A 24,649-nucleotide genomic window follows, 5' to 3' on the forward strand; every position below is an offset into this window, starting at 1 on the left:
TTGGAATGTTGACTGGTTTGGTCATCTTCTGTGGGTCCTATAGGGAGCCATAAGTGCTGTGAGTTCATGAGTGTCACGGCCATGCCACTCCCAGAAGACAGCATTCCAGAGCCCTACTTCCCCTCCTCTGGCTCTCATACGCTCCATCTCATCTTCCGCAATAGTCTCTGGATCTCAGACAGGCTCTGATTTAGATGTCCCAGTTAGGCCTGAGCGCCCATAGTCACCAGTTTTCGGCACTTCCGTCCTGACTGCTGCCCAGTACAGAATGAAGCTTCCTCGACCAAGGTTGAGAGCAGCACTTATCTACGGGTATAAACATAAATATTAGACTACAGTTTGACACCATATCCATTTGGCAAGCCAACAAAATAGTTTCTTTCTTAAGGCCTAGGACTTCATGAGTCATGGACTTTTGCTCAGGTTTACAGTGTAGTGCATGAACTCCCTCCTGTGGAACAGGTCTCAAATCCCGTTAGAAAGCAGTTGGTGACCTCCATAAGTTGTGCCACTGTTGCACCATCAGACACATCTTGTCTGGATGGTTGGTATTATAATATACCGGGTCTACCATTGGGAAAGTCCACTGAACATTTTCCTCCCCCTGCAGCCTGGGTATCAAGCACCTTCTGTACTTGAAGAGCTAGCTCGTATGGAGGGAGTCTCCAAGACAATTCCAGTTTGATTTCTCCATGTCCTGCAGTCAAAATGTGTTTTGTCTTTAAGCAATAGGGTCTTGCTCTGAATTATGGTGGCCAGCCAAGAGCACTGACAATAGTCTGTGTTGTTAGAGGGGCTCTTGGGCCCTCCTGACTAATAACTCGTAGGGAAGTGCCCCATGTCTGGTACTGAACTTTTCATTGAATAACCGATATCACCTGGGGAAAGCGTTGTCCATCCACACAGGGTACCTCAGTTCAAACTCCTAAAGAAATCTCATTTCTAGCAGTTTACTAAGTAGTGGTTTCCCGTAGGTGTTTTCCTGCACTCTTAGTTTTGGTCCACCTACTCCATACTGTCTTTGCTCCCCCATCTCCTTCTCCCTACCTCGCTTAAACCTTTAACACCCAGTACTTTCTCAATCTACAAAGCCAGCAGACAGTGTTTCTCTGTAGGCTAATTCACTGTTGTTTTAGGATTGTTCATCTTAGAGACATCAAGGTCTTTCTGTTATCCACTGTGTCTAGTCTGGAATTGCCTTGCTCACTCATGTGTGCACTTCCTGTGAGCCTATGACCCTGGCTGGGTTCTTCTAGGAACCTGAAAACTGGGTCCTCTAGTCCCATTTCTACTGGGAAGCAAGCAGCTTGGGGCTGGTTTCTATCAGCATTCTGAGTTTTTTTTTTTTTTTCCTGTAAATGGTGAACCAGTGTGTTTGCACAGGCTACAGATGAGCAAAGCCAATGGGCTCTTGAAGTAACTCTCTGGTAATTTTATAAATTTACAGTGGCCTTATTAGCAAATTCATAGCTTCTTTCTTACAAAACAAACATAAAAGTCCAAGTGGAGCAATAGGTATGCAGTTCTCAAATGCAGTGTGGTGGCACCGCCATTCTTCCCAAGGTTAGCAGGTCGGCAAGCAGTCACAGTCTGGCTTTGTAAAGCCAGCCATGAACACAGAAGAGAAAGGTCATTTGCTTCTGTGAAAAACCTCAGTTCTCCCTGTTTGACTTTGTCCCTTCCGCCCAGCCTCATGCTCACTTCCACTCAGGGCCTCAGCCCTGCTTCTCTGCCGCCCGTTGCCTTCTCCTTGCTGCCTTCTAGTGTTGCTCGTGAATTTCATGGATGCTGTTAGCAGTATGTTCCCACTGCTCCGGCTGCTGCGATTCCAGGACTCCTGACGAAAAGCCCCGGGTGCAGCTGTTTGACACCATGGCTGCTCCAGTCCTTCCTTCTGCTGGGCTCCTGCCTTGCCAAGTTGTCCTGTCTGTCCTCACTTGGCCCCTCGTCCTCCTCCATCGCCTCCTAGATCCACTCTCCTGTTCTACTTCCTAAGCCCTTGCTCTAGTGATGTCAGTAGACCAGTAATAAGGTTCATCAGACACAAGAGACTTCCCCTTCTCACCCCAGCCACTTCAGGGTGCTGCTGGATCTGCTCCCATCTTCTCATTCACCCCCCTCTTGTCGGAAATGGGGTTACCCTGTTGAAGCCAATCCCTTGCCCTCCCTTTCTTGGCCTGTGCCCCCGCCCCTTGGTCCGGATCCTCCATCCCATTCCTCCATATGGTCTGCCTCTCACTGTCGTTGCCTTCTACTTGGTGGCCTGACCATGATCACAACTTTCCCACAAGATAACAAGCCTTTTTTTTTTTCCAGTTCAGCTTTGGCTTATAGCCCCCACTTCCTTTTCAGTCTGGGGAGCCCTGGTTCTCTCCAGCCTTCCCATTATCACCCACTCAAACTGCTGGCTGCTGATGTCATGAGTGAACTTGGATTCCTCTGAGTCTCCCTACTGACTACTCTGCTGCATTCACCATCGCCATCCCTCCACTCCTCCTCGGGGTCCACCCTCCCTCCACTCCTCCTCGGGGTCCACCCTCCCTCCACTCCTCCCCAGTGTCCCCTGAACATTGATATTTTCCTCAGTTAATTGGTCTCCTCTGCTCTGGTATCTTCAGATTTCCCATATATGATCTGTCTTGCCTTCTGGATTCATATTCACACTGCATCCTCACTCCCAGCCCAGGACAGTTCTACCTCTGTCTACAGTGATCCAAAGTGACCATGAAGTGATCACTGAAGCCAGGTGCTGGGCACCTGTCTTAGAGTCACCCCTTCCCTGCACCCCTGCTCTCCACAGACAGCTTGCTCCCAAGTTAGCACCTTCCTGGGCTCTCAGATTGTTCTCTTTCTTTCTTTTCAGGATTCTATGTCATCAGCTTAACTGGTCCCCGTGCCTTTAGTTTCTCCATCTGTCACGGTATTTCACATAAATTCAAACAAATTGATTGTACTTAAACTCTCCTCATCCAAGTTCAAATTCACCCTGTTACCACCTCCGTGGTACCTTTTCATCCTGTCTCTAACCCTTTGCCTTCTTCCCTCCTCTCCGCATAAGCTGCCGACACTGCCTGGTGCTTCCAGACCTGTGCCTTGTTCTGAAGTTGCTCTCCAGGTTAAGGGGCAAGGAGCTTTTAACTGTGAAGAAGGAACATGTCAGTAGCAAATACCTGCAGACTCATGGGCTGGGGGCAAAGATGACAATACTGTCCCTCCTGGACACCAAGACACAATGGGCAGGGACACCAAACAGCTTGCTCTCCTCCTGAGCCCTTTGCTTTCTGCTGATGTTGTGTGTGGACCAGCCACCGTCTCTGCTTTTGTGCTGCTGGCTGCTGCTTCCATAGTCTTCCCCAGCAAGCCTTCACTCCAAATCCCAGGCAGCGAAGGCCCCTGTCCCTGAACTCTTCTGTTCCCAGAGCTTGTCCCCTGGTCACCATGTGTGAGATTTAGAAATGAGACATGTAGCACTGTAGCCACATGACTGCAAGCCTTGTTGCGGTGCGGCTACTTGTCATCTAAATCTACAGTGTTAGTGCCCGGCCTTCATGTACAGTGTATTGAGCTAGAGACCATCTGAAGGGCACAACATTCATCATGGCAAGGTGTATTGATCACTTCTTGTGCCTGTTGTAAATAGACTAATTTGTATAAAGCCAGAGGACATGGAAGAACAATTATAAATTAAGTAAGCAAACAAGAATCTCAAACCATAAGCACTTTCAACAACTCCTGATGGCGTTGCCTGAAATGTGGCAGTTGTGTCCGAGGGATTGAAGCAAAGGCTGAGGGCCTAGAGAGATGACTCCGCAGTTGGGCGTGCTTGCAGCTCTTCTGGAGGACCCAAATTCTGTTCTCAGCACCTAGGCCAAGCAGCTCACAACCGCATGTAACTCTAGATCCAGGGGAGCTGAGTCCCTCTTCTGGCCTCCTCTGGAACCCCTCCCCCAACACATATATTAAAACAAATCTTTTGCAAAATATCAAAGGCCGAGTCCACAAAAACCAGGTGGTCTCCAGGCTTAACTGCGTGAGAGCCTCGTTTGCCAAAGTGACCTGGGCCTGAGTTTTTGAGAGCTCTTGCAGGGAAGCTGAACATACACCCCATGTTCTAAGACCTTCAGGAGAGCCAGCGCTGAAGGAACAAACACAGTTTTCCTGAAGGAACAGTTGGAACCCTGAGCAGCCTTCCTTGTATGTGAAGAGGGAGTTTATGTGTGATTGTCTGTCTGTACAGGGTGTGAGTATGACTGTCTGTCTGTGCAGACTGTGTGTATTACTGTCTGTCTGTACAGGGTGTATGTATTACTGCTTGTCTGTGCAGAGTGTGTGCGTTACTGTCTGCCTGTGCAGAGTGTGTGCGTTACTGTCTGCCTGTGCAGAGTGTGTGCGTTACTGTCTGCCTGTGCAGAGTGTGTGCGTTACTGTCTGCCTGTGCAGAGTGTGTGTGTTACTGTCTGCCTGTGCAGAGTGTGGATGTGACTGTTTGCCTGTGCAGAATATTAAATAGATAATAAAATGGGAATGGCCAGGACCATATAATCTGGGCAAACAAAGAGTATGACCCAGAAAGAAAATAAAAACCAACCAGAACATAATGCTCTCCCAGTCCTTCTTAGGTAACCACAGTACCCCTAACACTGGGTACCCTGAGATGAGAAGAGAGAATAATACCATCTTGTGTACCCCAAATACCATTTTAGGATGTCCAAAATTTTATAAGGATCTTATATTACATCAATATAGTTTATATCCATACTGTTTGGCGCCAAAAAGATTTGCCATTGTCAGCATGCCAGGTTCTAATGAAAAATGCCCAGGATTCTGGCGCAATGAGCACTTTTGGGGGCTAGAATGTTCTGAGAATACTATTTGAAGTCTGTACTTCCAGATTTCCCCATAATTCCCAGCAGGTCCCGTGTGAGATCACTTGCCCCCTCCAGCCTTTCTCTTCTGGCGTCATGGGGATACATCCACTCACCCTTCGGGGATGTTTATGGAACTCCATCAGACCCCTGTCTGAAAGGCCCTGCTAACAGTCATGCATGCTTGGTTTATAAGATGGTTACAAGAAAATGGAGGTGGGGGCAGGGTGCCAAACGCCGCCAGAGCTTTTATCTTTGACATTACAAAGAGGTCCCTGGCCGAGGGCCAGCCTGGAGTTTACGGGAATATAAAATGCAGACGTGCTTTCTGTTGGTGGGGCGCCAGGAGGAAGGCGCGCCACACAGCCAGACAGCAGTTCACTTCCGCGGATGCACAGTTGCTAGGAAGAACATCCTAGTCGTGGTGGTTCAGGGCAGGGTCACCCATGGCTATGACATGGGACAAAGAAGCGCTATACCATGTGCCTGGCCTCCTCCCAAGCCCGAAAAGGGGTGATCCTGCAAACCCCATAGCCTGAGGGTGACCGCCTACTGCAGTGACCCCCCAACCCCCACCCTCAGGAGCACCCAGGCTCCAGAAGCTGGTCTCTGGAGGAATTAACTGTTCTCATCGAAAGATGACAAACTGGATCTCCTCTACTTTTAAGTAAAGTTCAGATGTTGTTTCCCTCAAACTGTGACGTAATCTTCTTACAGTTTTGCTCACTTGATAGATGGTCTGAGATTTCGGGTGATGCCTTATTAAAGTAAGTAAGTTCTGGTGGATTTGTGCAATCCAGCTCTGAAAAAAAAAAAGAAAAAAATAAGATTAATATCTACTGGAAGCTGCACTAACTGATATTAAGGCATGGCCTCTGACCCCTAATGAAGTAATTGCCTTTGGTTACTCCAGCGGTGGCCTTCTTTAAAAGTGTCTCTCGACTTGTGTCTCAGGACTAGTTATCCGAAACTGCTAGTGTGGACCCCAGCTAAACTCCCTGTTTGTTCGGGAAACCACAGATTAAATAATCTGATGTGCAGGCACCATAAAGTGCCTGGGTTTTGGATATTGCCCCTACTGATTATTATAGACATGGTTGTTAGAGGAGACACATGAATTAAACAGTCATAGTCGAAGTCTTAGATTGGCATCATGTAGTGCCATGTCGAGTACAGTCTTTGTCCTGTGCCACAAGCTCTTCGTGCTCTGGCTGGGGTGGCGTGGGAGCAAACTCAGCTTTAAATAGAATGAAGGGGAAGAGGAGAGGAAGGGGGTTGCGATCTGCACGACCACAGATGCTCAAAGTCTCTACTCTCAGAATTTAAGGACTCTCCTCAGGCACAGCAGACGCCTACATAGGTGACCAATGGACTGGAATGATTAGTTTCCGTCTCCATGGTAACAGTAATCAAGTTCTCACCTGGGAACTGCATCTGAAGGCACTGCTAGCTCCGGGTCCTGCAGCAGGCCAGTGGCAGAGCTGGGAGTTGAGTCTAGTTCCTCCATGCTGCTGTCTTGGTTCCCGCCACACAACGCCTCCTGCGCAGGCCTTGCTATCTGTCGATCATCTATTTAATGTCAAGATGGGGATCAAACCGAGGTCCTCACAGCCCTAGCACACAGTCACCCTCCGCCCTGTTTTAAAATGTCTTTGGAGCAACTGCCATCTCGCTCACCCCAGCCTTCGCCACCAGGATGTTGCCCCTTAAAGCTGACTTGAATCCATTCTGTTGCAGTCCACAGCAATTTCCTGTCTCTTTGCAGAGGTGAGCAAAGGCAGCTGCTCCTGGAGAGGGACATAAAAAAGATTAAGGAGCCGGGGCCGTGGTTTCAGTCTCCATTAAAACAAAACCTGTCCTGAAATTTGGGGGTGTACTTTATCTTAATGGCTGCCTACATTAGGACAGTTTTCCTGTTAAAGGCCTTTGCGTTTTTTTTTTTTTTCCCCCTCGGAGTCTCAAACCTCCCACCTTGTGTTTACAGAAGGAGACTGGCAGGACTCTCGGCCGGCGTCGTGTGCGTTTGCAGCTGCACAAGCCATCCATTTGATAGTTTCTCCACAAATGTGAAAAGAATTCATTTGAATGCGCTTTTGTAAGCCAAGCCAGTGGCCTTCTGCTTCATATAATACCCGTTGTGCGTTCTCAGGAGCGTATCTTTCCAGTGTGGGGGAGGCTGTGTGGAGGTGCCTCCTTAAATATCTCCACATAATATTTAACTGCTTTTGCATGTCGGCCCATCATGCCCGTTTCCTGCAAAATGCTGCAGGTAACAGCCAGTCTTCAGCAGGCGCTACTGCTGAGGCTTGGCTCCCAAACCGCCCTAACTTTGTAGATATTTGTTTTTTTTAAATTCATGTAGACCTGGTTCTGTAGAAGACGTTTGCACTTTCTCTGAGAAGGAGTCTTTTCCTGTGGGATGGGAAGGGGTGATGTGGGGGTTGCGGGTGTCGAAAGGATTTGGCGATTCTAGGAGCGCTGCTGCGATGCGAACATCTCTTTCCTCCTGCAAGGTCTCTGCAACTGGAGAGTTAACTCCGAACCCAAGGTTGGGTGGAATGCATGCATTGCCTTGTACAACTGTTGGGTTCTATCTCAAGTTGAGAACATTCTTTCCTCTTCATCCACATCCTTCATGCCCACGATGCCCATGGGCTGCTCTGGGCTTGATACAATGGTGAATGCTCTAGTTTCAGCCTTTTTCCATGTTCTCAAAGAACCCTTTTCCCCCTAAGTTAAATCTGAACTGCTCTCAGTTATTTCTGCCAAAGGAAGTGGAAATTGGTTCCAGTCGGGACAGTTCCTGTTAAACATAAAGGTTTTTTAGTGAGCCTGTATGTTAATCTATTAGTCCCAGTATGTTATCCATGAACCTAAGTGCTACAGTCAAGGGCACTAAAGATTAGACTGTTTCCATCCTGGTTTCTATTTCAGGACTCTCAGCTTCTCTCCAGAGAACAAGCATGATATTTGAACCTTATGCTACTTTTTTTTTTAAAGCAAAAGAACACCCATTCTTTCCTTTAACACACTAGAATTGTTGCATTACTAGAAAAATTCATAAGTGTTCATTAATTTTCCTTCCCATCCTCCCCCATCCAATCAATCTAATTAGAGTTTACATGGGGATTGGAAACCAGGAAATACAGAGAGGCAGCTTGCCTTTCTCCTTTTCCTTTTAATAAGAACCATCTGAAATTAAGCTAGCATAAGAGTTTCAACATCAGACTCTTGCAAACCAAGCACGAGCACAGCTGTCTGTGGCTTCCTGTTGCAAGACAGACCTGGATTGGTCCCTCTAATGCTTCATCTGATGTTGCCATTGACCGCATCCTCAAGGATGTGATTGACCACCTGTGCCAGGACCCCTACCCTGTTGAGGAAATTTGGCTCTCTCAAATTTCCATGGTGACTACTGGCCTCTGGAAGGCCTGGTATCTACATGTGGCCAGTTGAATCCAACTGTGTTGACTGGCATTTTTTATGTGGTGGTGAGTTTTTGTGGAGTCATCGGCTTTTACATTCAAAAAACCAACTCTGGGTATCAGTTTAGCATCTATGTAGCAAGGGTATGTATGACCTCGATTCGTCCAGGGAGAGGGGGTTGGGAAAGTTTGGGCAAGAGAGCTTGAAATGGCTTAGGATGATGCTTTGGTGGAAGCCAAAGAAGTTCACTGAGCCCACTCTTCCAGCTATCCCTTGCTGCTATTGTTTTGAGAGTATGGATGCTGAGCCAGTGTGGGATTTCTTGTACTGGCTGGGCACATTTAGGTTCTAAATTATTGGTCAGTATCTGGGTGTTTGGTAAATACCACACTGCAGTGAAAACATGTCTTTCTCCAACATAGTCACGATGGCATAATATCAGAAATGAGTCAAGGTAGAAGTGTTACATAAAAAAAAAAACCAACAGTCCATTTCTTTTGCTGTCTTTTTTCATTGTTGTTGACTTAAGTAATTAATTTTGGTCTTCTAATAATCTTAGCCATGGATCATAAAGTTAGCTCCACTCTTCTTGCTCATCCATTGTGTCACCAAAGTCACCAAATCTTACCACGTGGCACTGGGTATCGGATCTGAGTAGGCCAGGGTCCCTCAGAGAGTCCTGGTCTAGTTCAGAGACAGTGTAGCTAGGTGATAACTGACAGCACATTGCCATAAGAACCGTGCAGAGGGACTTCCGGGGCTCAGGGGTCAGGCTGACTCACAGGGCAACCAGAGGGGCCCCGGCAGAGCGCGGTAAAGGCTGAGAACTAAAGGGACAATGGTAGACAACCAACAGTGAGGGGTGAAGGCTGAGGGAAGATCAGTAACGTCATCCCCTCTCTGCCTGAAAAAGTAGGTACCAAACTGAAAGACAGGCCAAGTGGGTGTGTAGGGCACAGGTGATGGGGAAGATGGCTGTGAGATTGTGGGGAGTGTGAAGAGCTTGGGTGGTCGGGAGGGCAGGGAGGAGGGAAGGATACTCAGATCGACCTGAGCACAGCTGTCAGCTCAGCCTCCCATTCGCTACTGCCACATTTTTACTGTTGACTCGAAGACTGGCCTTGATGGCTTCCTAGGGTCTGTGGGAGAGTGGTCATCGGTGTGGGGCTCAGCTGGCTCTGTGCTGCCTCAATCCCCAGAATGGTCCAGTGGGAGCTGATCACCAGGTAAGGAAACTAAGAGTAATGGAAAAGATGGCTTCTGGAGACGTTTCATGGGTCAGCCGAAGAAGCTGTTTAAACCAGCCTGATCTAACTATATTAGTCTGGCTGCCCTAGACAATCAGAACCTGATAGAATGACTGTTTATATTAAAGGTTAATTGATTACATTAGCTTATGTTATATGACTGGAGGTGTCCGGTAACGATTCTCTGGAAGCAGAGAGAAAGAACCTGAAAGCTGCTCACCGTACAAAGCCTGCAAGATTCCCAGAGAGCTGAAGGTCCTCAGTTCACTTTGGAAACCAAAGAAGCTGCTACTGGCCTCAGTGCAAGAATAAGCCGCAGTGGTGGCGGTAGCAGAGTAGATGACCTCACTAGCAAGAGTGAAAATTAAGCCAGCAAAGAAAAGTTTTTCCTTCCATCTCCTTTATCTTGGCTTCTGTAAGAAAGCGCCACCCGTGTTTAGGGTGAATCTTCCCACATCAGTCAAAGTAGTCAGAATTATTCCCCCATATAGATAACCTCGCATCGAGACACTCTTGGGAACTTGGGAATCCTTTAACTTATGTTCTGAATTATCTTTTATCATCTGTTGAAAGCTTTTTTGTTTGTTTGTTTGTTTTGTTTGCTTTGCCTTGCTTGGATTTGCTTTTGCAATTCTGGGGCTGGGTTCCAGGGCTGGGCACATTAGGCAAACTCCGTACCATGGAGCTGTGCCTCTAGCCCATAGCAATGCATACTTTAAAGATATGTAAGCATGAAGTGAGCGTTTTTTCCTAATTTCTAAATGTAAATAGGGGGTCCACCTGTTCAAACCCTTTGCTATTAATTGGCAAAGCTGAAATTCGAAGAGGATTTTCTTTTTCCTAGATAAGTTGTTCTGAGTGATAGCAAGTACTGATGTCTTCAGATATGAAAAATAGAAGCAAAGATGTTTGTTTGCTGATTTCATACCTCAGGATCTGGGAGATGAACATGTTAGTTTTCTCTCATGTTTGTGCGCTAAGAAGAACAGAAGACTGGAGCTCCGCTTTTCTTTCTGTGTATATTTACAGCTTCTGTGTCTGTGCACACACAACTGAGTGTGGTCCTATAGCCTGGTGCTGGGAGAGGGGGGACAGACTCCACTGTGAGCACAGATGTGAGGAGCCCGTGGGAGCAAAGTGAGCTGGAGACCAGAGTGCAGAGACACTGACCACAGTGGAACATTCCAGCAAGTGTGAGACTCAGCTCTGAGCCCTGAGCGTGACCATGTCCAGCTCCAACACTAAGGTCCCTCATCACCATTGTTATCAAATGCTTGAGGGAGCTTTCAGAGATTCTGGGCCTTTGTTAAGTAAGTCAAGGCTTAGGGTCAACCTCAGAAAACAACCCGTCACACATTTAGCTGTAATTCCCATATGAAATTGCTGTCTTTGGGTGCCATGGTCTCACCCACCTTTTGCACACATACTGGATTTGTTTGCAGTCCACATTAGGGTTTTTACCATTTTTTCTAATGCAAGTAGTGAACCATGGCTGTAGATACTTTGAAATTATCACCCCACAGATAATTTTACCCTTGAAGCAAGCCCAGGAGAAAGACAAATCAGACTGTATGGATGGTCTAGAGGAAGGAGGCTGGGCTCGCAGCCAGACCAGCAGCCCCAAATCCTGCCTTGGCAGTCAGGGGAGGAAGCTGTGTGTCTGATCCTCAGCCTTCGGGGCTGTCCAGGCATGGCTGTCCTGCAAGTGAGGTGGGAGGGTTAAGACGTATGCAGGAGACATCTAGAAATTCCAAGTCCGCATCCCCTCTTCAGATCAACTTCCAGGTACCCCAGCTGAGCTCTGTACCAGGCGAGGCCCTGTGCTCGGTACTGGGGAGAGAAAGGAACCCAGATGAGTCGAGATTTAGAAAACGAAAGGCTTGTGTTTAGCGTTAGAAAACGTACGCGTAACTGTGGCTGATGCCACAACCACAGGAACCGCAACCCATGAGCTCTGGACCGTGTTGACCTCGGTGCCTCTGGGCCTGCCCCTGCCTCAGTGTGTTGCAATTTGCTGTCCTTCTCTCTCTGTCTCCTGTCTGCTATCCTTTCACCTCCCGCAACCTCTATGCAAACAGTGTTCAACCAGCCCTTCTCTTGACGCTTCCTTTAAAAGTCTGCCAGACTCCCGGCCCTCTTCCCTGGGTCTGCCCATCTCAGCTCTTCCGTGTAAACATCATGACTGGCTGACTTTTATCCCTGCTCCACCCCAGTGCTTACAGCAGTTCCTAGTAGGCACTCATTACATGTTAACAGAGTTAATGAGTGATCAAATTAATTAAATTCAGGATCAGGGAGGGCTATGTGCAGAGCTCCAGTAGCCGGAAGTCCAGAAGATGTGTGTGCTGGTTTTCTTCTTGGCTATAACAACCCATCACAAATCGAGTGGCCTAGGACAATCCAGACTTTTTATCTTATGTGCCCAAACCCATCCCACTGGGTGAGAATCAAGGCTGTGTTCCTTTTCTTTGGCCGCAGGAGAGAATCTGCTTGCTTGCTTTTCTAGTCTCTGAGGCTGCTTGTGTTTCTTGATTCATTCTGTACACACACACACACACACACACACACACACACACACACACACACTGACTTCCTCTTCAGCTCCTCTCTCCTACTTTTAATTGTACTGCACCCATTTGGATAATTCAGGGTAGTTCCTGGATTTATAACCATCTGTAAAGAACTCAATCCCATGTATAGCGCCCCTCCACCAGGTAACCTAGCACCATAGGTTCTGGGGACTCAGGACGTGGATACCTTTGGAAATCTATTATCCTGTCTACTCTAGGGACTGACAAACAAGATGGGCGTATTTAAAGATAATTGTGGAGGGCCTTGTCTGAAGTTCAGAGAGTTTGAGCTTGCTCAAAGTTCTGACAACAGCTGTGGCTACCCACCCCGACCTAGGATGTGCTTACTTGATGTTTTGGACATTAAGGTGGTCCATGGAGGTAGATTCACTCCACCCTGACTAAAGGTCAGAGAATTCAAGCATACTCTGCTCCTTCTTTTGAAATAGGATGTTTGACCTGGGGAGTGGCTGCCTTCAGGATACTTGGTTTATGGTGGGTTCACTGCCTAAACAATGGAATGCTTTTCTTATGAATTAATTACTTGATGTCTCAAAGTATGGAAGCAAGTATCTTTTCTAGTTGTCTTTTGTATCACATTAAAGCAGTCTTTTGTCTTCTTCCTCCCTTTTTGTATTGGGGTATAAAAATATGTGAAAAATTAAACACTGGCGAACTCAGAACTTGGCACCCAAAAATTCAGCATTCAGTATTTGCTAAATTGTCCTCCTGGTGCTATCCTGTATTCTGTGTTTCTTTCTTATCTCTATCCCTCGTACCTAATTTTTCTAATCCTTATGCCCCTACCCTGGAACATACAAGCCTGCAGCGGCTAGGAGCCCAACGAGTCACCCCGAAAAGGTGGCTCCTCACAGATATATAATTGAGTGTGGTGGCTGAAGCAGGAAGATGAGAGGGTCAGACTGAGACCAGGAGATGAACATGAACTTGGAACAAGAGCACAGAGGGAGACCTCTCCACAGGCACCCCACTCCCACCCCTTCTGTGGACACAATGTGCAGAGTCTTCCAAAGCCATCTTCTGGTGCGCACACACACATGGCACAGACAGAGAATGAAAAAGCCCCGGTTCACAACACATAGCACTCCCTGCTTATATGCACACCATCTACCTCAGCTGCACTTGGAATCTTGTTTCCCTGGTTTTCTGTGCCTTTATTTATTTATTTGATTATTTTTACCTGACCATGACACCAGGGTGATGTGTGTTTTCGCTCTGGTAACACAGAACTAATTATTATTCTGACAGTGGTTCCCGTAGGAATTGCTCTGTCCTAAGGAGGCACGTTGAGAGTCTCCAGGAAGATGCCTGTCCTTTCTCTTGGCCATCACCCATTCTTGCCCCTTCTCAGTTTCTGGACTAGCTCCTCCTGCACACCACCAGAGCATTGTGGATACTCTGATGACAGATCGAGCGGTGTCTGCAGTGAGCTCCCGTCCTCCGAATGGCCTCTTGGCACAGCACTGTCCCACAAGACATCCTGTGGACACAGCACTGGTCAGTGTGCTGTCCAGGGTGTGGCCACAAGCTCTCGAAATGTGGCCAGTACAGCTGAGGAGCTGGGCTTCTTACTGAATGTTGTTTTAAGCAGTTGAAGCTGGAAGAGTCACAGGTGGCAGATACCCAGTGTGTTGGGCGATGTAAAGAAGTAACAACTTGCTGAGCATGCCAGAGAGGCCACAGCGGAGTTGTGGGAAGCAGAGTGCATGACAAGAACACAGCCTTTGGGACTCAGACTAGGTTTATACTTTACTTCCGTGATTTTGTGATTTTTATTTATTCTATTTTTTGACAAATCTTATAACCTTTCTGGATCGAGTTTCAGACTCAAAGCTTTATCCATGGGTACTAGGCGTGCAGGAGTTGGCGGTGGGCAGTGGTGTATACCATGTGACCTGAAGGGGAAGAGTGTTGAAACTGAAACCTTGAAACTGAAATCAGATTTTCTTCTGTTGCTTTTATCATTGCTTTCCAGGAGTCTACAGACCCGGGGGTCCTCACTGTTTGGCTCAGGGCGGACTGCACCCACCCCCACCCATGAATACGCAAGGATGGCTTTACTTACCTAAGAGCTGTGTAACAATGCAGTGGGGCGGTATTGGTAACACACCCAGCGCCACACCACACACCTGTCCTGTGGCCAGCACTCCGCTGCGTGCTGGGGGCTCACTAGCATACAGAAAAGCATGTGAACTACGAGAGCAGGCATTTAATAAACAATAGCATACCATCTCGATGGCTTTTTCCTTTAACATTTTTAAGTCATAAAATATCAGACTTGTTTTTTACTGTGGAAGTCAGGATTGTTCCACATGAGTTTATCCTCCTTTATCCTAGCTGTGTCGATAAACCCTGCTGGGTCACTATTCTATTTCTTAACAAATAATGGTGTAGAGGAGTGTGTGTGTGTGTGTGTGTGTGTGTGTGTGTGTGTGTGTGTGTGTGTTAAATTCCATGTGTATGTGACTTGTGTGGTTGTGCACATCTGTGAGTGTGGGGGCTCTTGAAGTCCAGAGGAGGGCACTGGCTCCCCTGGAGCTGGAGATATAGGTGGTTGTGAACCGTCCATTCTAAGTGCTTGGAGCCAAGCTCAAGTCCTTTAGAAGAACAGAAGTGTTCTTAAGAACTGAGCCATCACTCCAGTCCCAAATAATAGCTTTATGAAAAATCTCTCATAGGTTCTTGAGGTTTATTGAGGTATAATTTCTTTTCTTGAGGTTTATTGAGGCATAATTCACTTATTCTGTTCTTTCTGTTTACAGCATCTAAATCAGTGGATTCTATCTATCTATCTATCTATCTATCTATCTATCTATCTATCTATCTATGGTTTTTTGAGACAGGGTTTCTCAGTAGCTATGGAGCCAGTCCTGGAACTCACTCTGTAGACCAGGCTGGTCTTGAACTCACAGAGATCCACTTGTCTCTGCCTCCCGAGTGCTGGGATTGAAGGCGTGTGCCACCACTGTCCAGCTAAATCAGTGGATTTTAGTCTCTTTACAGAGTTGTACAACCACCATCATGGTCAATTTTAGAGCATTTTATTATTCCTGAAGGAATCCTACCCATCAGCAGTCACTCCTCCTAATTGTTCTAGCCTTAATCAACTATCGGTTTGCCTTCTGTCCCTGTGGATTTTCCAACCTGGGAATTTCATATAAGTAGAATCATGTAACATATAGTCTTTTACTGTATTTTTATTTATATTTTAACGTCATTTGGGGGGATTATAGGCATGCTAGGGGACACATGCGGGGCTCAGAAGACAACTTCTAAGAGTCAGTTCTCTCCCCCCACCACGTGGATTCCAGGGCCTGACCATCTCATGTGGCAGCAGCCACCTTTACCTTTTACTGGGCCATTTCACCAGCTCAGAAAGACTGGCCTTTCCCACTCAGAATAATGTTTTTAAGGTTCAGCCATGTTATCTCCTATGATAATGCTTTGTTCATTTTATTATGAGTAATATTCTCTTGTAATGAGTTTTTATTTATCTGTCCATCATCAAATGATGGACATCCAGGTTGCATCATTTTTGGACTACAACTGTTTGGGTACACACTTTGGTTGAACATGTTCTCATTTCTCGTGGTTGCCTGCCCAGGAGAGCTAATGAGATGCTAACACTGTTGGTAGCATGGCATTTCCATGTTTGCTAGAAGCTTCCTAGCACACCAGCCACAAAAGTGCAGCAATGCAGTGCTCCATCACACATTTTCTTGGCGCACATGGCAAGGAGCACAAATAGGTCAATTGTCTGAGGCGCCGAAAAGACCACTTTTCAGAGCCATGCCGCTCACTCTACATATCTACCTGCAGAGCGTCGGCCGTTCAGCTCCTCTGCATCCCTAATGATACCTACTGTTCCTCGCTTTTCTATAGCAAGTCAGGGCTGTGTTGCTGGGCAGGAGGTGGCATCTCTCCGTGGTTTTGAATTGAATTTCCCTAATGATTAATGATGCCGAGTATGTTTTCATGTGCTTGTAGGCCATTTGTTTGTCTTTCTTGGAGAAATGTCTGTTCAAATCCTTTGGCCGGGTTTTAATTGGGCCATTTGTCTTCTTTGCCTGTCTTCCCATTTGGACTAAACAGGATGCTGATATGCTAACGGGTGATGAGCAAATATGGAAGGAGGTTCAAGAATCGCTGAAAAAAATCGAAGAACTGAAGGCACACTGGAGTATCCTTTCATCTGTGGGCTGAGCTGTGCTGGTGGTTGCTGCTTGACCGGGAGCTTAGTGCCACTGGAGCCAGGGCCAGGTCTGAAAGCTCTAGGTGCTACATCCTGGCCCAGCCAGCAGTGTGGGGAAGCACTCAGGAGGACTGCAGTAATATCAGCCCAGTTACCTTACCACCAGTTAATAGTATGGCCCCGTCATAGTGGGAAGGTAAGTCGCTGGTGTTTTGTTTTTTCTTAATCCACCTCTTCCTCCTCTTCCTCCTCTTCCTCCTCTTTCTCCTTCTACTTCTTTTCTGTGCAATAGGTAAAACTCATAGACTCTTCCTCCTTTCTCCCATAACCACTTTAGTCTCTAGAAAGGAACGTTAGAATCCTTATAAATTAATACCACTGACCCTCAGACCTACAACCCACCACAAAACAACAGCAATGAGGTTCTCCATCATGCATTTTCTTGGCATGAATGATAAGGAGCACCAATAGGTCAAAGTTGAGTGCAAAGGGAGACAGCATATGATGGGGTCGTCTGGGACGACCCACTGGTGCTCAGGGTCAGGATTTGGATAGGTAGATGCTGCAGCGGAAGTCACTTGTCTGTAGAGGACTCCTGGATGCAAATGTGATGAGGGAACTACAGGTAAGAAGGAGACTGTAGAATGTGAAAATGTCACCAAAAGGTCATCAGATGCTTTGGGTTGAACATATCCCAGGCACTAACAAAATCTGCAAATAAAGTTTCCAATCCATAATGCCGTTAGAGTATTGTGAAGGGGGAGAAGACAGGTAGGGTCTCCTTCTAATAGTGAAGTATGTGATTACAGAAATCATTAGCTCAGTGGGTTTGTCCATTAGTTCAGTAAGTCTGACGAATGAACTACAGTTGGCTAGTTAGCAAGAAAAGAAGTCTGCCACAGAGTCTTTTTTTTTGTAAAATTTGCATCTAGATTTCATTAGAGGCGTTGCAAAGAAGCATCAAGACATTTGTGTTCTATACGAGCAGATCGAGACATCCTCGTCAGTTAGCAAATGACACAAGCGTCACTCTGGGTCACTCTGGGGTGCTGTGTGTCCTCCACCTTTGCTTCAGTACCTGGAATGAGGAGACCTCCCGAGCATGTAGAGAAGGGAAGGAGAGCAGAGGAGGAGCAACAGAATCAAGAGCGCAGTGGATCCTCGGCAGCCTGAAGAGTGACTGAAATCAGGACATGAGCTTTGACGAGAATGTGTATAGAGTCTTCTGTTTGGGGCAAGAAGTTGAAGCATGTAAGTCTGCATAAAGCTTGGCAGCAGAACTCACGAGAGGATTGCATGGCTTTGGTAAACAGGAAAATTTAATAAAGTGTACAAGTATGTTATAACTCCTCAAAGACAACGGGGATCTTGAGCTGCAGTCCTAGAAATATAAAATGAGAATATAAAATGAGAAAGGAGATGGCTTTGGGCTGATCCTGTGTAGCATCTCAGATTCGGTCTGGGGTATGGCATATTAATAGAGCTGAAGAGAAATTAAATTTGTTATGAGGAAAGGGTCAGAGTGAAGGAGGCGTTTGAAACTCTACCTGTCAGTGTGAAGAAAGGTAGTGGGACAATAGCCAGCTCTGGGTGACGCTCATGGGTCTAGAGTTGTCACACCACTGAGGAGTCTTGTCCTCTGTGGTCCTGCGCAGCAGGAGTCGGGCCATAGAAGACCACGGTTCAGTCTCCCCTGGATGAGGCTTACGTGGAAACTGACTTGTTCTCATCTTGTTGTGATTCAGGCAGAAAGTACAGAGCACAGTCTGACATTCACAACTCTCGCATATGGACTGTAATTCAGATGAGTTTTTCTCAAAGGTCCTCTTGGGAGGTATGGCAGACTTTTAAGGGTTGGGGCCTACTGGGAAGTCATTGGGAGGATGCCTTCAAGGGGACCATCAGGTCCTGGTCTCTCACCTCACTCTGCTTCCTGGCTTGAAATGTCATTTTTTTTCCTGACAGCCACTCCCACCTTTACCATCTGGTGCCCTCACTGGAGATCAAACCAGTAGGGCCATCTGAACTTGTTTTTGAACCTCCATAACTCAGAAGCCTATCATTGCTTCATAAGGCATTTGGTAACAGATAATTCATTATAATTGTGCAAAGCAGAATAATATAGTACATATTTTGGTGACGATACACATGCATACATACACACACATACATACACACACAGAGAGACGTGGCCAGCCATGGAGGAGATTGCTCAGAGGAAAGAAATTTGCTGATACACAGAGGATGACGTGGTGCCTACTGGTGCTGGTCACTGTGCCACATGTAAGGAAAGAACCTGCTGGAAATGGGCACAGGGGGTTAGTTTTTATGCGAAGGGACCCAGAATGATGTTAAACGGAGTAGCATGGATAGATGGGCATAAACCCTGTTCTGGCAGCCTGTATTAAGAAGATGACTAACTCCCAAGTGACTTCCCTCCCTTGTCTGTCTGTCTGTCTGTCTGTCTGTTTGTCCCCACCCTCCTACAGTAATTAGGAGCATTTGAACAAAAGCCCTGATTGTGCCCTTGGGGTCCCCTTTGGTACAGAGCTCATTGGAACAGTGGTTATAGTAGGCACCACAGGCGGCATGGATCATCTCTGAGCAGATACATGTCTGCGTTAACTTGGAAAGAACCTTGTAGTTAAAATTGTTCCTCCCTCCTCCCTGGAGCAGTTTACATGAAAAGTTTTACCCTTGTTTGCCAGGAGATAGTTGCCAATATTGTGGAGGGAGGTTGGCAAGGAGTTCTTTCCTGCTTGGCATAGGGTGTGTGACTGTATTCCTGTGAGCGGATGCCGAAGAGCACACCTGGTTTCCACCTGTAAGGCGTCTCACCTCAGCCTGTTGATGAGGTGGAGCCCATTATGGAAATGAGTAGACAGGTGACAATGAGGACCCAGCAAATGATGTGGCAATAAGGCCCAAGTGTTGCCACAGATACGTCTGGCATTGTGTAAGAGACAGCCATTGCTCCTGACAGCTTGTCAAACATCTAATCCTGAAATGAAAAGCCACAAGGTTAGCGTGGCAGTCTGTTTCAAAATCAGCGCATTGCCTGAGAAACCACTTCCCTCAACCTCTGGAGGATCCGTTCAACAAACGCGAAACATCCATGTCACCGGAATACAAAGGAAAATCACCAGCTGTCAATAACATCAAATCACCGTCTTCAGAACAGGAACCCCTTCTGGGATCAGAGCCAGGGCTCTCCCCTAAGAGCCGACATAAAGAGCCCTCAGCTCTCAGGTCTTCCCAAGGAAGTGATGCTCTGGAGTGAGGTGTTGTGCCTCAGCTGAGAGGAAACTGCTCTCCTGGTAGGTTCATGAAGATAGTATTCCCCTTTCCCAGGGGGGTCTTGGTTTGTAACGGAAGCAGACTGTGCAGGCACGGGCAGCAGAAATCAGATTTCGTGGAGAGGGAGAAGGAGCTTTGCACACATGGGCTGTCTGTTCAGGCAAGGCTTGCCATGTCAGGACACTGAGGAGAGGGCTTGCGGCAAGGTTTAGGAGGAGTTGGAGCAGTGAAGAGACAGGTGGAGTGGGGAGGGAGGACCCTGCCCTCCAGGCCCTTCCACCCTCCAGCCTCTTCCTCTTCAGTCTGTCAGACTCAGGGGCTGTGGCCAGAAGAAGTGAAAGACTGTCATATCTCTGCCATAGGCTTCACGTACCCCGGGAAACTTCCCAACCACGTCCATGACACCTGGAACTCTAGCTCCCAAGAGGACACCAAAAGGTTCTCCCCCATTTTTAGATTTGATCTTTACTGAGACAGGTCTTTCATTTGCAGCCTACCTCAGAACATTTGACCCTATCAGGGCTCCGCATTTGACACACAGTAGAACAAGCTTAGGTTTGAAGCACGCTCTATTGATGATGAAGATCTGTACTGTTTCTTCTGTTGTTTGAATCTTTAAATGTTTTTCCCCAAGTGGAATTCTAGCAGCAGAGCAGGGTAGTATAGGACCACAGTGGTAGGAAATTGGGTGGCAGGTAGGGAGATACCCAGTCCCATATGGCAGGGCATTGGAGGAGCTGCTTGATGACCCCAGCTGGGTCCCTCGCATGTACCTTCAGCTGCTGGTGGAGGAAGCCCCATGTTGTCAGTCCTCCAGGGCCTCTATAAGAGGGTGGGAATATCAGTCAGCAAAGGTGAAGTTAAAGGCTGGACCAAATGCCACACCGCAGTAGGCCCAGCTACTCAAGAGACTGGGGGAGACTGGTTACCAGAGCAAGTGATTTGAGGCCATCCTGAGTAGCAAGGTGCAACCCATGGGGAGTGGAATATCACATGGTGGCTCCATGAAATTAATTAATGACTTAACTGACATCTGGTTAATCAGAAAGTCAGTGCTACTGAGCAGTGGATCTTCTTACTTCTTATTTTAAGATACCATTTTCCCTTATTTATATATATATGGTACATATATAAAAACTGTTCTTGGTATTTTCTTTTTTCTTTTTCTTTTTTTTTTTTTTTTTTTTTTTTTTTTTTTTGCTTTTTGAGACAGTAAATCTCTGTGTAGCCCCAGCTGTCCTGGAACTTGATATGTAGACCTGACTGGCCTCGAACTCACAGAGATCTGCTTGCCTCTGACTACCAAGTACTGGGATTAAAGGTGTGCACCACAGTGCACAGCTTTGAATGTTTTCTTTCGGTGTTTGAGTTTAAAGGAAGAATGCAGTTCCTTGAGTTAAGTATAGGTTTGGGGTCCCCTTTGTTTTCTAGTAAACACTAAATATAAGGCCCACTGGAACTGCATGTCTTCAGATGGCCATGCCAGCTGCAGGCCTGTTCACAGTGTGGGTTGTCCTCCGTGCATGTCCAGGACAGGATGACCATGCCCGCTGCAGGCCTGTGCACAGTGTGGATTGTCCTCCGTGCATGTCCAGGACTCAGATGAGTCAGGAGCAAACACATGCTTCTCCTTTCTCAGTAGGGATTCTCTCTTTTAAACAGAAATAATTCCACAGTAAATAATTTGAAGCCGGACGAGAGCTTAAGTCCAGCTTAATAAACACCTTCATTCGTTTCCCAACCAAGTCGAAGGAGAAAGCGTGTGGACGTGTGAAAAGGGGACATTTCCTTGGGAATTTTAATTCTCTTAAAGTACAGACTGGGTTAGAGGATGGTTTGTTGATGTAAACAGAATTTCCTTCGCTAAGATGGTACTTGAATGTGTTTTTGTCTCTCAAGTATGCTTCCAGGCAGCTCATCTGTGCAAAATAATGGGCGTCTCCTCCCTCCTGTGCCTGGAAGCTCTTCAGCCTTTCAGACATCTCCACTTCCTTCTGTGCTTGCTTGATGAAGACAATGCATCCTTAACTAAGTTAATAACAGAGTGGGAGCAGGTTCTGGCCCTGTGCCAGGCGATCATAAGCAGCAACTCGGAACGGCTTCCCGACATCAACATCTACCAGCTGAAGGTGCTCGACTGTGCCATGGATGCCTGCATCAACCTGGGGATGCTGGAGGAGGCCCTGTTCTACGCCATGCGCACCATGGAGCCCTACCGGTGAGAGCAAGGCAGGGCCGGCGCACAGGGGTCTTCACTGTTCGCAAAGGGTGGGATGGCCGTTGTTAATCCTCCCAGACCCTGCTCTTATATAAAGTGTCCCATTGGCTTTCAGCGTGTGAAACCAAACCTTGTTTCGACCATTCCTGTTTCTTCACACATTTATCAGTCACTGGTTAGGCTGTTTCCAGGTTCCTTGCACTGTGCTTGTTCAGAAGTGAGTCAGACACCGTCTCTTTGTGGAACAGGCGATTATAATACAATGTGGGGCTTGCAGTGACAAAGGCCAGCAGGCAGGGAGCAAAGAGGAGCATGTGACTCGGTCCTGTGGTTGGAGCACTGGTCCAGGTGAGGGAGGCAGATGTGCTGCTCTTTGATTGGTTTGCAGTAGTGATGGTTCCAGAATAGATGTTTGTCAGAGTGCTTGTGTACAGATCGTTGACCCTTCTAGCCAACTTGTGATTACGTAGTTGGCTACTCTTCTCCAATGGGTCATTGCGTCAGAGAAGAAACTATTGGTGAATAATGGGTAATTCATCACTGTGTGTGTGTGTGTGTGTGTGTATGTGTGTATCTGAAGACAGTATCTAGCTCTGTGACCCAGGCTAGCCTCCAACTTGTGATCCTCCTGCCTCAGCCCCCTTTCCAGTACTGGGGTTTCAGGACTGTGCCACCATGCCTGCCGGAGCCTGACTGCCCCTTGCCCCAGCTCAGCTCCTCCAGGTGGCTGTGTGTTTGCTCCTGGGTGGTCTTGTAGCGTGGAGGAGCTTTGAGGGGAAAGGGAGGTTGAAAGCCAAGTGCTGGAATTTTGACACTGCTGGCCATGAGGCTCCGGTTTTCTCTGGGCTAAGAACAGAAGTTGAACCTGGGAGCGAGCCAGTGGGGAGGACATGGGGTAGATGAATAGTCTGAGATCAGGCTGCCCAGTGCCCGGCACAGGACAAAGTTGATGCAGGGAAGACCTGGATACCTGGGACATAATGGGGACAGTGCCAGCAATGCAGGACGCCATCCCTGGAGGATGTGACCCTCCCCATTCTGCAGGTGATGCCAGCACGACCCAGCCAAAGAGGGCGAAGCCCAAGGGGGTTCCAGGTCTAGACCTATGGGACAACAGGTACAGGGAGCGGTTCAAAGTGAAACGGGTGGGGCCCAGCCTATCCCCACCGGAGGGGAGCTAGAGGTGACGGGCGACAAGGAGGGGCAATTACCAGGCTCTGCATGTCAAGAACAGAAGCAGGGTTAGGAACTAGGCTGTCACCAGGGAGAGAGATAGCAGACCTGTGTGACCCGAGGTCAACGGTGAGATTTGGGTCAGGACTAGATGTGGGCCGACAAGAGCCTGAAGACAGCCACAGCCCCACTACCAAATAGATGTCAAAGACACACAGGCCAGCCAGTGGCACCAGATCCAAGGGTGTTTCCAGACTTTGGCAGGTGGCTGCTTTTGTTCCCTTGTGGTGAACGGCTTTGGAGCTGTCTGAGTCAGCTTTAATCTAACTGCCTGGAGGGCTGAGACCGGAGACTTTCCCATGAGCCGTGGAATGTCTGTGCAGGGTGAGGAATTTTGTGGGTTTTCTGAAAGTATGAATCGAACACAGAGAGATAAGGCTGCTTTCTCAGAGCCTTGCTGGGCGTTGACACGCCAGGCAGACCCAGATGGTTGGCACAGTCTCTGAAGGCTGGGGCCTGGCTTCAGGAGCTCAGAACATAAGCAGCGCAGTAAATGGATGGACCCAGGCCAGGAGCTACAAACTGAGAAATTCCACCTTTCTCCAAGGCTCTGTAGCAGTCCTGGTTCCCCACCCCTGGCTGGTCTGTGGAACAGATTCTCTTTGCCCCAGGGTCCCCTTCTCTTTCCCATCCAGGCTGTCCTGCCAAGGTCAATCTGAAACAGTCATTTATATTGCCCTACCAGAAGGCCCTAACAGTCCTGAACGCATTTTGAATCTTTTGTCGACACTTACAGAGACTTCTACACAGTGTTGACCCAGCCCCAGTTAGCTGGTGGTTTGATTGGCCAACACTTGAATCAGACAGCTTTCCGCATAGGTGAAGCCAAGTCCTACCACAGCATACTCCCTTGCGTTGGAGCCCTTTTGGTTGTATTTTTTGTGGTGTGGGCCAGCCAGCCACATTCTCTCTGTAAATGTGTGTTCTGTCCTTGTACACAGCGTCAGGTTTCCAAACAAGTCGGTCTCTGCCCCTAGAGCTCTATAAGAAGTTCCTTGCAGCTTGCTGTGTTGCTCCACTTCCAGTGAGTGGGACTTGTGCCATTAACCAGCAGAGCTCTGTGGAAGCAAAGGCTAGGGACAGTCTTGAACCAACACAGTTCAGAGAAACAGGGGCACACTTTGTCCTTTTCCCTGGAGCTCAGGGGAAGTGAAAGGTCGCATGACAATCTAGGAACAAGAAGGGGTGGGATGGTGGCGATGGTTTTATATGCTGTCACCTACACAGTGGCCTGTGGCTGCTCTTGGGGGGCTTTTGCTCCCATTTAGCCAAGGGCACAGACAGTTAACTAGGTCTGGGTTACTGAGAGGTGATTGGATTGCCATCTGCGGGAATAATTTGACAATGTCAATCTGCTATTTGCTGTGCCTGGATTGAGGTCAAGTCTCTACTAGTGAGCATTTTGTCATTCATGACCTCAGTAAGCTTTTGCTGTTGACCTTGGAGGACAGAGTCCAGATCCCATTTTTATCCAGCCCACTTCTTTCAACCCCTGTTTTGTTACTCACTTATTTTTACTCAGTAGATCTTACTTAACTTTATGATGCAATTTAATACAGACCTTTTTTAAATTAAATTTT

The 24,649-nt window shown here is 47.5% G+C and overlaps 1 protein-coding gene across 1 annotated transcript in view; it reads left to right on the top strand.

Moving 5' to 3' along the window:
- Smyd3 (SET and MYND domain containing 3) overlaps nt 1-24,649 on the top strand; it is a 555,905-nt gene that overhangs the window by 454,538 nt on the left and 76,718 nt on the right. Inside the window, exons 9-10 of the mRNA XM_048436460.3 lie at nt 16,222-16,309; nt 21,662-21,836. Coding sequence (XP_048292417.1) covers nt 16,222-16,309; nt 21,662-21,836 — 263 coding nt within the window. The remainder of the gene's footprint in view (nt 1-16,221; nt 16,310-21,661; nt 21,837-24,649) is intronic.

Source organism: Myodes glareolus, chromosome 5 (genome assembly GCF_982192425.1).
Source record: "Myodes glareolus chromosome 5, mMyoGla1.1, whole genome shotgun sequence".
Classification (NCBI taxonomy): domain Eukaryota; kingdom Metazoa; phylum Chordata; class Mammalia; order Rodentia; family Cricetidae; genus Myodes; species Myodes glareolus.